General features: G+C 39.7%; 2 protein-coding genes across 3 annotated transcripts in view; one reads left to right on the top strand and one right to left on the bottom strand.

Moving 5' to 3' along the window:
- The window catches only part of rnf32 (ring finger protein 32), a 30,948-nt gene extending 26,185 nt beyond the window's left edge, over positions 1–4,763 (top strand). The window contains exon 8 of the mRNA XM_036596025.1: positions 4,542–4,763. Coding sequence (XP_036451918.1) covers positions 4,542–4,763 — 222 coding nt within the window. The remainder of the gene's footprint in view (positions 1–4,541) is intronic.
- Positions 4,764–8,580: 3,817 nt separating this feature from the next.
- The window catches only part of lmbr1 (limb development membrane protein 1), a 70,869-nt gene continuing 66,000 nt past the window's right edge, over positions 8,581–13,449 (bottom strand). For both annotated transcript variants that reach the window (XM_036596656.1, XM_036596657.1), the window contains exon 17: positions 8,581–13,119. In XM_036596656.1, coding sequence (XP_036452549.1) covers positions 13,034–13,119 — 86 coding nt within the window. In that variant the 3' untranslated portion in view covers positions 8,581–13,033. The remainder of the gene's footprint in view (positions 13,120–13,449) is intronic.

Genomic DNA, 13,449 nt, shown 5'->3' with positions numbered 1-13,449 from the left:
CAATTTCAGGCTCCTACTGCGGCGCATTTTTGTCCATTTTTATACACTGCAAAAAACGTATTTTTGACTTTATCCTAAATATAGTCAAGAAATCATATTTTTCTGGTTCAGATTGTTTTAAGCTTAATCTAAGATTATTTAACTTATTTCTAGATGTTTTTTTTACTTGTTTTAAGTAAAAAAGTAAAATTATCTCACTATATTTAAGCAACAGAACACAGAGGGAGTGTGTTATCGCCAATAACATCACGCTGTGATTTGGTCGCCGTAGATCATCAGAGCCGTGATGTTATTGGCGATAACACACTCCTCGAGTGTTCTATTGCTTTAATACAACAGTTAAATAAATACAGTAATAAATTAATAAACTGGGCCGTGAACGCGGCGTTTAATATGTTTTAATGTTCGCAGTTCCTTCACCAAATTATAGTTCCTTAACGAGCAGCTTGTTGCTACGTCAGAGTAACGAGCTCCGCCCACTCGCTGCACAGCCGGCAGTTCGTTCTCCAGCTCCTCACACTAAACTCCCAAACTGTCATCACCACTGAGCAGCTTTTCTGTTTTTTATAGCGGCAGTTTTATGGCTCAGTCTGATTTGGTCAGACTCTGAAGATCAGACTACACGTTTGGCGAATGGTGTTGGGTTCATTTCTGGCTGATTCCAGGTTGTTTAGCTGTTCTTCTGTCTCAGCTGCCGACTGAAAAGCTGCTCAGTGGTGATGACAGTTTATTTAGTGTCGTCTCATCTTCAGAGTCTGACCAAATCGGCTGTCAGTCAAATGTGATCTTAAAAGTGTCCGTTTTCTGTTTGTGGCAAAGTAAGAAGTGGAAACGATCAAATGGCTTCAAACGTCTCCTACAGCTGTCACAGTCGTTGCTTAGCTTAGCGGAGTGATACAGCACGTTTAGAACGCGTCTCAACCAATCAGCTTGCGTGGCCGGAACCAACTGTTGTATAATGGCGGATAATTTTGCTCGTTCTAAGAAATGAGCTTGAAACCAGCAAAATTACTGCCAGTATAGTGAGATAGTTCTACTTCATAAAATGACCTAAAACAGGTAAAAGATGTCTAGAAATAAGCGAGATAATCTTATAATAAGAGCACAACCATCTCAAAATGGGAAATATTAGACATATTGACTAGGTTTAAGATCATTTCGCTTCAGAAGAGACCATTTTTGCAGTGTAGATGCAGTTTGAGACAAGCGTGATGGTTCAGACACACAGGCTGCACCTGCTAATTGATGGGCTATAAGCTTCCTTTACTTGTTAGCTACATTAGCCTCGTAGCTTTGGCTTAACACGTCTTGGCTGATGGACCAACCTGCTGAAATGGTGCTTTAAGCTCCCCCATATGAGGTCAGACGGAGGGTACATGCTTAAAAAAGATGGTTCTTCAAGGGTTCTTTAGTAAAGACAATGGTTCTGTATGGAACCATTAGTTCTATATAGAACTATTTCATGCTTAAATGGCTCTCTGCGTCGGAGTGGTTGTTCAGAGTGATGGACAATGTGTTGTCTATGATCTTACAGAGTACCAAGAAGGGTTCTGCTATTGTTACCATGTCAAGCTTCTAACAATAGACAAACCCTTTTTGGTGCTATATGGAACCTTTTTCAAAAGGTTCTACAGAACCATACACTCTTAGAAAAGATGGCTCTTCAAGGGTTCTTCAGTAAAGGGAGTGGTTCTGTTTAGAACCATGAGTTCTACATAGAATCATTCCATGCTTGAATGGTGAAATGGTTCTTCGGATTTATGGAGAACGTGTTGTATATATACACAACACATTCTCCATCAACCTGAAGAATGCGACCACCATGCAAAGAACCATTTAAGCATGAAATGGTTCTATATACAACTCATGGTTCCATATAGAACCACTGAAGAACAATCTTTTTTAAGTATTAAACCTGTTCACCTTCAAGACGTCATCCTGCTCTCAGACAAACACGAGGAACCCGCGCAGGCCGTTATCAAACGCTGGCGAAACGTTTGGGGAACAAAGCCTGCAGGTCAACGGCCATGTGAACAGAGGAAGCTCTCGGGGGTTAATGATTAGCGCCGCCCGCCTGCCGTCTGTTCTGTTCCTGTGTATAATTTAAACGGTGACGTTACGCTTTATAACAGAGACATAAATCCTGCTAATCGCCTTTCCTTGACGTGCTAATCGGAGAGGCCTCAAAGGCCGAGAGCGAAAGCTGCAGCGGTCCCGTTTCCCACCTCAAAGCAGCTGGACACTGAGTCCTCCAGAACAGTCTGGGTGGAGGAGTCGACTCAGACTCCTTTATGTTTGTTCTTGCACCACATTCAGCTGAAAAGGCCAGCACAGACCAGCAGGGAACGCATGGTTTATGCTGGACTAGTGCTGATTTAAATGGTCACCCTGCATGGTCATGCTGGTTGACCAGCATACCAGCATCCAAAACACAACACATGCTGTTTTTTCTAGCAGTGTAAGGAAATGTTATCCTGGCAAAGAGAGAACGCACTGGTGTCACCGAGTGTGTTTTACATGCACTCAATAATCTGATCATAATCAGATTTCTGCAGTTACCTGATTATTCAAATGGTCGTGTAAACAGCACACTCTGATTTCTTAGACTGGAGTAAAGTCTAGAAATCTGATTAAGAAATCCAATAAAGAGGCTGGATTTTAGCTCAGCAATCAGATTTCTCAGTGCTGTAAACTCTTACTCTGATTTCTTTCGCATTTCTCAGTCTGCGCATGAGTGAAAACAGACGGCGGTACCAGAAATAAGCGAGCAGCGTCGCCGCGAGAGACAGCAAAACACTTTTAAAGCTGAAACCAAATCCATGCTTGACGAAATGAAGGATTTAAATATTCTTCATCGTCAAGCTGCAGCATGAAGTTTGAGTTTTACGTTACGTTTACATCACGTCTTCTTCTGTGCGTTTGCTGGCTGGTTGTAAAGCAGAAATCCGATTACTGTCTGACTCATGTAGACCTAGAGTTTCCCCATTATCTGATTACCCAAGTGCATGTAAACGCGTTGATCTGATTACTGACAAAATCTGATTTTCTGCAGTTATCGGATTATTAAGTGCATGTAAACACATTCAAAAAGTGGTAAAAAGGTTTTTTCCCTCTCAATAGTTTTGCCTCATTAAAAGGTTCATTTCTCTCATGTTTTCAGTCTGAGGTCGAGCTGAGAAGCAGTAAAGACAGTTTTTCAGAAACGTTTTTTCTCGTTTTTGCTCCAGGGCACCAGTAATTCAGCCCTTTGTTTTCCTTTTTAGAGATTCAGAATCGTTTTCCTTTTCTTAGAAACGCTAATAGAAAGAGAAAAAGGTCTGTCCACTGTGATTTCAGCAAAAATCACTACTATTTTAACTCTCTAAGTTGAGCTGCTGCTTTGCCAAACTATTTAAATATAATAATATAGCTAGTTATGTAGGTAGTTTCCTAAAGAATTTAGGAGGTTCTTTTCAAAAAATTAGGAGGTTCTTTTCAAAAAATTAAAACAAAATCTGGGCAAAATGTAAATAATGTGTGTTTTTCGTTTGTTTTCCACAAAGCAAAACTGCACACAACAACAATAACTCATCAAATTCAATCATAACAAAATATCTCCTGGTGTGGGTTCAAAGTGTGCACTACACACTTAAAATAGACGGTTCTTCAAGGGTTCTTTAGTAACTGCAACAGTTCGGTTCAGAGCTATGAGTTCTATGTAGAACCATTTCATGCTTAAATAGTTCTTTGCATGGTTCTTCAGATTGATGGAGAATGTGCTGTAGATGGTATACCTTTTGAAAAGGGTTCTTCTACTGTGACGAGGTCAAGCTTATAACAATAGAACCCTTTTACTAAAGAACCCTTGAAGAACTATCTTTTCTAAAAGTGTATTTTTGAAAACAGTTCTATATAGCATCAAAAAGGGTTCTTCTGTCATTACAAGCTTGACATCATCGCAATAGAAGAACCCTTTTTGGTGCTATACAGAACCATATCCAACACATTCTCCATCAATCTTAAGAACGATTTCACCATACAAAGAACCATTTATGCATGTAATGGTTCTATATAGAACTAATGATTCTAAACAGAACCATTCTTTTTTTAATAAAGATCCCTTGAAGAACCATCTTTTTTTTGAGTGTATGGCTCCGTAGAACCTTTTTGAAAATATTTCTATATAGCACCAAAAAGGTTCTTCTGTCGTTACAAGCTTGATATAACTGCAATAGACGAACCCTTTTTGGTGCTACATAGAACCCTATACAACACATTCCCCACATTCCCAAACTGAAGAACTGTTTCACCATATAAGAACCATTATACATGAAATTTATGCACGAAATGGTTCTATATAGAGCTAATGGTTCTAAACAGAGCCATTCTCTTTTACTAAAGAACCCTTAAAGAACAGTGTGTATAGATTCAGAGCTATGAGTCTGAAATTCTTCATATAAAATGACGACGTTCTTTCACTATTGCTGTGAGAACCGTGACTGAGGGTCTAAGCTGCTGCTAGTAAAGACGCTGACTAACGTTTTGCTGTCCGGTTCTTCCAGGCTGTCCAGCGAGATGTTTCAGACTGTCCCATCTGTCTCACTCCACTGCACTCGCCCAGCGGCAGACGCGTCCTCCTGCTCTCCTGCTCCCACCTCTTCCATGAACCCTGCCTTCAAGCTTTTGAACGGTTCTGTGTGGAGGGAACCGCCACCTGCCCGCTCTGCCGCCGCCACTACACCGCCAGGCCTGCGCAGGGCGCCAACACTTATGACTCCAAATGACTTTTAATGACATGCTGACTTTCTTAATGTTGCACCGGAGCTACGAGGCTAATTTACACACTTAAAACAGGCGGTTCTTCAAGGGTTCTTTAGTAAAGAGAAAGGTTCTGTTTAGAACCATGAGTTCTATATAGAACCATTTCATGCCTAAATGGTTCTTTGCATAGTGAACTAGTTCTTCAGATTGATGTGTTGTATATGGTTCTACGTAACCCTCTTCTATTGTTACAAGCTTGACACTGTAACAATAGAAAAACCCTTCCTGGGGCTTTATTCAAAAAGGTTCTATATAGAACCATATACAACACATTCTCCACCAATCTGGATAAGAATTCCACCATGCAAAGAACCATTTAAGCATGTACACAGTCCTTTGAGTGTTCATGGTTCTACACAGAACCACTGTCTTTGCTAAAGACTCCTTAAAGAACCATCATTTTACGAGTGTATTGCGTATTTGCTTGACAAGGTAACAATAGCAGAAGCCTTTTTGGTTCTATATGGAACCCTATACAACACATTCTCCATCAATCTGAAGAACCATTTCACCATAAAAAAGAAGAACCCTTTAAGCATGAAATGGTTCTATATAAAATGTATAGATCTAAATCTATACGTTTACTAAAGAACCCTTAAAGAACCATGTTTTTTGAGTGTGTGGCTAACAGGTAATAGAAGCTTATACCCACCAATCAGCATCGTGAAAGGGTTCTTCAGAGTGACGGAGAATGTACTATAGACAATTCTATACAGAACCTTTTAAAAGGGTTCCATATAGCACCAAAAAGCGTTCTTTCTATTGTTATTGTTTTGGGTGCTATACTGAACCCTTTTAAAAAGGTCCTGTACAGAACCATCTATAGCACATTTTCCAGAACAATTTCATGATGCAAAGAACCCTTTAATCATGCAAAGGGTCCGTTGAGTGTTCATGGTTCTATATAGTACCATTATTTTTTACTTTTTTAATAAAGAACACTTAAAGAACCTTTTTTTTTTTTTGAGTGTAGCCTTATGAACACAGTTCTGCAGTAAAGTGTTATTCATGGTTCTTTATGAAACCAAAAGTGTTTCTTCTATGGCAACATTTAATGTGGCCCCTTTTTTTAAAGAGTTAATATGTCTGCGCTGCTGTCGCAGATCACAGACAGACTTTATCCTGAGTAGAACCTTATAAATGATCCATGGACGTCCAAGTCCAAGTGTGAAAACGCCCTAAGCAGCAAACTTCAGACACCAAACATGCCTTGGTCAATTACATTCGGCGAAAGGGAGGAAACTGGTCGAGTTCGAATCCTTCATGTCAGCTATTTAATAACCTTCTAAATGATCATTGGTGGTCTGTTTTTACCCACTGAAGTGCTGAAGACTGTGGCTGTGTGTACGCTGAGCCGCGAGGTCTTTACCGTAAAGCAAATGAACAGCGGACTGGGGCCGTTTTGTTTTCACAATGCACAAATCAATCAAACCACAAAATGAACTACAAACAAACCAAACTTCGTCGACACGTGGTCTTAGTTCGGTTTGTTTTTGGAGCCGTTTAGAGGGTCTGAGTTTGTTTGGCGTGTTCACATTCGCACAGAAAACCATGACTTACTTCAGACACCAAACATGCCTTGATCAACTAATTCGGCGAAAGGGAGGAAACTGGTCGAGTTCGAATCCTTTAAATGTCAGCTATTCAATAACATTATAAATGATCCTTGGTGGTCTGTTTTAATGCACTGAAGTGCTGGGAGACTGTGGCTGTGTGTTCGGCGAGCTTCAAGCGGACCGAGACCGTTTTGTTTTCACAATGCACAAATCAATCAAACCACAAAATTATCTACAAACAAGCCGAACCACCTCGAGAGGTGGTCTCAGTTCGGTTGGTTTCTGGGGCTGTTTAGAGGGTCTGAGTTTGTTTGGCGTGTTCACATTCGCACAGAAAACCATGCCTCACTTCAGACACCAAACATGCCTCGATCAACTACATTTGGCGAAAGGGAGGAAACTGGTCGAATGCAAATCCTTTAAATGTCAGCTATTTAAAAACCTGTAAAACAGAGAGAGAATAAAGTCACACTCACTGACAGGTGTCGACTCCTAAAACACACGACACTGAACACAGACAAAGCCACAAGGTCACAAACTTTATTGTAAACAGAAAAATGTACAATGTAAACTTAAAAGAAGGTACTGGACTACACAAATACCACAAACAGGACGTCGGGGAGAAACAAACACAAACAGAGAAGAAAAAAAAATACTGAACAAAAATACATTCACACGTTGTGGACAGACAGAAACGCTGGAGCTTCTCTTAGTGCTGACGTTCCTCCGAGTGCAGACACAGGTACTAACGTCTGACTACGTCGACACAGAACGGCTGCTAGAATGATATATGATACAATAACTCTGCTCATTTATGAGAAATCAAAGACCCCAGCAGTGAATATACGTTAAGACCATTTATTTCAGCTTTAAAGATTAGGAATTGTGGTGGTGATGAAAGAAAGACAAGGATGAGTCCAAAAAAAATAAAAATAAAAATAATAAGAAAATAACAAAAACTGACCACTGAGAGGGAATTAAATGGACTAATTCCCTTTTCGTTTCACAGTATAATGAGCATAATTCACTGTAAATATCCTGCTTTGATCAACCCAATGTGACTGGCTCAGAGAAACCAGAGGTAGGACGTCCCTCAGCTTTTAGGCAATCCGTCTGTGGTCAGCATTTATGGTCCTTTAAAGACCTCTGAAGTCGCGTTGTTATTCAGTAGTCGCTGATACGCCTGTATTAGGAAGTTCGAGTCTAAGCTGGTCTCCTTTATGAGTTTCTGAAAAGCGTCTCGTGGTCAACGATAATATTCTGATATGTAAATTTCCCCCCAGAACGTCTCTGGATCCTCTGAGTTAAGTAGTCAAAATACAAACAGTGCTAAGAACTGAAAGATTAATCGTTTTTATATCAAAAATCACAATTTTAAAGAGTGCAACTTTCAAATCGCAACAGCCGCAGTTTTAATAACACCCTATATTATCACACCGTTGTGTTAACCTTTGCCTGTAAATGAGTTCGGCCAAACAAAAGCAACCAAACACCCGTGTAGAGAACAGTACAGACGATATTTTATCGTTATTGTGACAAACTGTGATAAACTAACTGCCAGTCTGGTGTACTATGTTGTGCATTCAAGCTTTAAGCTAGAAATAAAATTATATTCTAGCTTTCTTGCCCAAAATAACAGGCAAGGAACTTAATTTAACGGTTTGAAAAATCGCAATTAGGTATTTTCCTTCGTGCTAACTGTAGGCCTAAAACATCACATTTTCCACAAACTGTGTTGAGTTCCCACACTACACTCTTAAACACGCTCTACATATAAAATGTATTGTTATTTCAACAGTGCATCAGAGAAAAAACAACGTCATCAGTCAACTTGACAAACTACTGTAATAAGTGTTTATAAATGTTTATGTACATTCTTAAAAATGATGGCTCTTTAAGGGTTCTTTAGTAAGGACAATAGTTCTATACAGAACCACAAACACACAAAGAACATGATTAAAGGGCTCTTTGCATCATGAAAGGGTTCTTCAGATTAATGGAGAATGTGCTGTAGATGGTTCTATATGGGACCTTTTTGAAAACTTCCATATAGCACCAAAAAGGGTGTCAAGCTTGTAAGAATCGAAGAACCCTTTTCAAAAAGGTTCTATATAGAACCATCTATAGCACATCCACGCACATTTTTCATCAATCTACAGAATTCTTTCACAATGCAAAGAACCCTTTAATCATGGAAAGGGTTCTTTGTGTGTTCATGGTTCTATATAGAACCATTTTCTTTACTGAAGAACGCTGGAAGAACCACCATTTTTAAGAGTGTTGCCTTGTGAACACTGTTATACAGTAGTGTTATTCGTGGTTCTTTATGAAAACAAAAGTGTTTCATCTATGGCGACATTTAAAGTGGCACCTTTTTTAAAGAGCGTATGACATATTATAAATGAAAATATCATAATCGCACTGATAAAAACTGAGGATGTTAGAAAAATCGCAATTAGATATTTCCCCTGAATCGTTCAGCTCTAATAGTGCCACATATGCGCTAAAGCAAGCTAACACTCTGCACACTGAAGCTGAGTCTACTACTCAACCTCAACACTGTTTTACACCAACTGCAGTTGCTCAAACTGTAGGTTACAAATGCTGACATTAACCACCGTATTTCAAAAGCTCGCTGGTTTGCATGGGATGTTCCAGTGAGGTTGTCAGTCCTATTACGCCAGTTCAACGTGCAGCAGAGTTTGCATGCAGAAATATTCATATCACTGCTGTTGGAACAAAACCTTGTATCTCCAAAATGGTAACTTTACAGGACAAGGAAAAAATCTTTACTTTTACTGTGAGTCAATGGAACCAGACGTCTTTTCAAGTAATGCTGGGCCATTTCTGTTGGTCCATTCATCATGAAATTTACAAAGAATGTAAAAGGCAGGCATTTTCAGATTATGTCAAAAACTGAAAAATGACAGCCGTCCGTGGTCGAAAGTCCAATAGAGCATAGTTGTCCTCGCTCTCTCTGGGTGGGCAGAATAGCCCTCCGTCTCCCCCCATCACTTAGCGCAAAGCTAGCTAGTGCAGACATCTGTTAGCTGACGTAACAGATCTGGTGGTTAGCGTTCTCCTCCAAGCGTGTTCGGCTGTCCAGTGACGCTGTGCTAGCGCCAGTTCAAACAACGTGGTGGAGCTTCACAGGACTCAGAGGAAGCCTGTGTTTGCCTTCGCCCTCCTAGCGCTGGTGGTTTCGTGTGATCGGGGGAAAAATCCCCAAAAACAAAAACAAAAAAAATGAAAAAATGACAAAAATGGAGATGGTTTTGTTCCTCAGTAGCGATACTTTGACTCTTTTCGACTTTGCAGTCCAGTAACATTGGAGGGAAGAGTGCATGTGCAAGAAAATATATAAGATTTGGAACAGTTTTCAAAACGCCGTTCATTTTTCCCGTAAAGAAAACCAGCTCAGACCCGAGATCCCTATACGATTGACAACGACTGCAGAATGACGGCACGACTTCAGAGGTTCATTATGAGGTTCTCATGAAAGTGAGAGCGAGAGCGCTTTGACTGTCCGTCTGAGAAAATCCCCCCACATCGATTAATGCACACTTTCTCCCCCAGAAACATTTCATACAAAACACCGAATCCTTGTGCAAATCAACAAGAAAAATTGCATACTTTGTACATATTATATTACAAAACAATCGTCCTTCATTCACGACGGCGAAATTCGCCAAACGCACGCGAGCTTTTCTTTATTCACCAGACCTTTTCACAGGCTCGAAATTCAGTGTCCCTCATGTGAATCCTTTAACCTTAATACGATATAAGAGTCTAATCACACTTTTAAAACCACAAGAAGCCCAGACGTCATTCCAGCTCTCAGAGTTTGATCGCTGGTATCCGACTTCGCCTTTGGCCTTTTTAGCTCCTGCCTTTGATGTGTGTTTGTTTGTTTTTTGGTTTTATGTTCTGACAGTCACATGAGGGTTCACAGTGAATTAGTCTATCAAAAGGTGCTCATATATACTCTCACGCAGATTTACTCTCACACACACATACACAGTGCAGGACAACTACTAGAAAAGCCTATAAAATCCTCCCCTGTTTAAGGCATCAGAGGTGAATTTTTGACAACGGACGACGTCGCAGAGTGACCAGTTATCTGGCCAGTTCTACGAATAACACACTGTACATAAGGCTGAGACGCCAAATGTGCCACATCTACAGTCACCCATTTATTTAATTTCCAGTCAAAATGGCCATTAATTATGAGTTGAAATCTTATGAGTAAGATTGTTTTTTTCAGCTGTTTCTGAGGAGATCAGATGGAAAATAATCCACTTGCATAAGTAAAGAGAAAGATACGATGGCGTTTCAGGGCCACTGTTAAAAAAAACATAAAAATAATAGACTTAAATAAAGTCATAATATTTCGAAATCAAAGTCGTAATATTTCGAGAATAAAGTCATAATATTTTGAGACTAAAGTCGTAATATTTCAAAACTGAAATCGTAAAGTTACAAGAATAAACTTGTGGTATTTCGAGATTAAATTTGTAATATTTCAAGAATAAAGTCATAACATTTCTAGAATAAAGTCACAGTATTTTGAGAATAAAGTCGTAATATTTTGAGAATAAAGTCACAATATTTTGAGAATAAAGTCACAATATTTTGAGATTACAGTCGTTTCTGGTGCTGATGTGTGAGGAGACTGAGTATTTCTTTATGGGTGAAACAGATATGAAAGTATAACTTCACCAACTCGTTTTAACACAAGGATGTTGCTAACTTCCTTTTCCAAACCTTTGGCCACAATATTGCGACTATTCCTGGTATTAATGCCACTTTAAATGTCATAACTCTACGACTTTACTCTCAAAATATTACAACTTTATCCTCAAAATATTACGACTTTATTCTCAAAGTCTAATATCTTAATTTTTTTTTAACAGTGGCCCTAAAACATTGTAGAAAGACAAATGAACATGAGTTTCCCAAACTATCAAAATTGGAAAAAATCCACAACATTATGGGATGTGTAGCTGTCAAGAAGCTCTTACTGAAAAAATTAAGACAAAAAATTTAAAAATTAAAATTAGAACTAGAACATCAAAACTGGACATCTGAGATGAGGAGTGGAGCTGTTTGAGCCTAAATCTGTAATTGCTAAATCAACTTCTACGCCTGAACTTTGGAGGTGTGTCTGCAGATTCTTTGAGAAACTAAAAGTGAGTCTCCTGAACAGAATGGAAGCAGAATAAAGGGAAAGAAACACTCAAACATCTGATACTCAGTTTTTAAGTTTTTCTTGAAAACCTGAAAAATGAACAACTCACTTTAGGGCTGCACTGACTGGAAATCAAATAAATGAAGGGTGTTCTCTGCTGAACATTCTGCTGAAAACAAACATATCTATATACACACGGAAATGGAACATTTACATTGAGATTTTTTTTTGTTTTTGAGCAAAATATCTGAGCTACCGAAACCAGCCTGTGAGTTCTGAAACAGAAACAACTGCAAATCAGCTATATCAGTAACTTTTAACTAATAGTAAGAAAGGAATTAAGGCTTGCACGTTTCAGCAATGTACAGCCAGTGCTGCTCTGTCCACTTTAGCTTCCTACACTGGTCTTGGTAAACAGTAGCTACTTGTGGAGCTAAATGTGCTATAATACAAGCGTATGGCCAAGTGTGTTAGATTAGAATTCACATTTGACTTGAGTTGCTGCAGCTTTTTATGCGAAGCGAAGCACCTTCAGAAATACCATCTCGGTGCTTCAGCACATTACATTACAGATATTACCATAAATAAGGCAAAACATGTAAATGGTTGTTTGATATTTGATCACTATGAAGGCAAAAAACAACAAAAACAATCGCCGGTTTGTTGGGATGACCGAAAAAACAGGACAAAAAAAGGCAAATAGGAAGGTTAAGGTCAACCAACAGCCTTTTCTTTTACTATCGGCAATGAATATAATGCCGTCTTTCATCTACTTTAGCAGAAATGTCTGTAGACCACTGCAAGGGACAGTGTGAACAGTATAACTGGACTCTGCAGTAGTGGTTCTACTGGGTAAGATGCCAGTCACTGACCTGCCCACGGCTGTGTGTCTAACAGCCAATCTACGTTAGCCCTAAATTTTGCGGATGCTTAACATTGGCCTTTTTACGTGAAACACCTTGCACAGGTGAGTAAGCCATGACAGGTTATTAATACATAGTGTTATAAGGCATCACAGAAGCTTAAAAGCCTACGCTAATGCTAATGCTGGTCAGACTAGCCATATTGAGCTAACCAGCTTTCCAACAACCAATGAAAAAGAAGGGAAAGAATGGAACTATCGTCAGAGGAGTGCAGTCGAAAGGCTCTTCAAGTGTGTAGAGCAGTGAGTAGAAAAACAGAATAACGGAAAAGATTGTCAGACAAAAAAAAGCATTTTAAATAAACGAATATATACCATAGCGCAAAGTCTCGCGTCTCCGCACGTTAGAGGACCAACAGAGGACGTCTTTCTTTCTCTCTGAAGACATTTCGCTCTCGCTTGGTGATCCATCTTCTGCCGTGGAGACGGACCGAAGCTGGTAATTTCTTCTTACTTCAGGAACATTTTTCATTTTCTTTAAGGAGCAAATTTAAGGGCGCCACCCTTTCTTCGCTCGTAAAAACACATACCCAACCCATACCCAACGTGTATGTGTGTGCGAGCGTCTCAGAGAGTTTTCTGATGTCCGTTAGCGGCTATTTTGCCCGACTCCGGCTCCGTTGGGCTGTTTGACAGGTTCAATTTATCCAGACCTGAAAGCGAAGGAGATAAGAGAAAGGCCTTATTAAAGGGAGCTCCAGGACCTTCGCGCACTCGCAGACAAATTGGTCCTGTCAAATCTCCGTCCACAGCAATCTCTCTGGAAATACATTCAGTTTCGGAGGATTCATCCGTCTGGGAGCCTCCAGACAGAGCGTGTGCGTCTGACATACACCATATCAGTGCCATGCGGGCAGAGAAAGTTAAGTTAAAGTAAAGACAGATATGGAAAGACTGGAGGCTGGAGGACGGAGAGGCACAGGCAGTGAGGGGTCTCTACCTGACATTCAAATAAGCTATCTATGAAATTCATGTTAATTTTT

The sequence above is a fragment of the Colossoma macropomum genome, unplaced genomic scaffold (assembly GCF_904425465.1).
Source record: "Colossoma macropomum unplaced genomic scaffold, Colossoma_macropomum, whole genome shotgun sequence".
NCBI lineage: Eukaryota > Metazoa > Chordata > Actinopteri > Characiformes > Serrasalmidae > Colossoma > Colossoma macropomum.
Note: the sequence above shows the minus strand (reverse complement) of the source record. Positions and strands in the feature narration are given on the sequence as shown.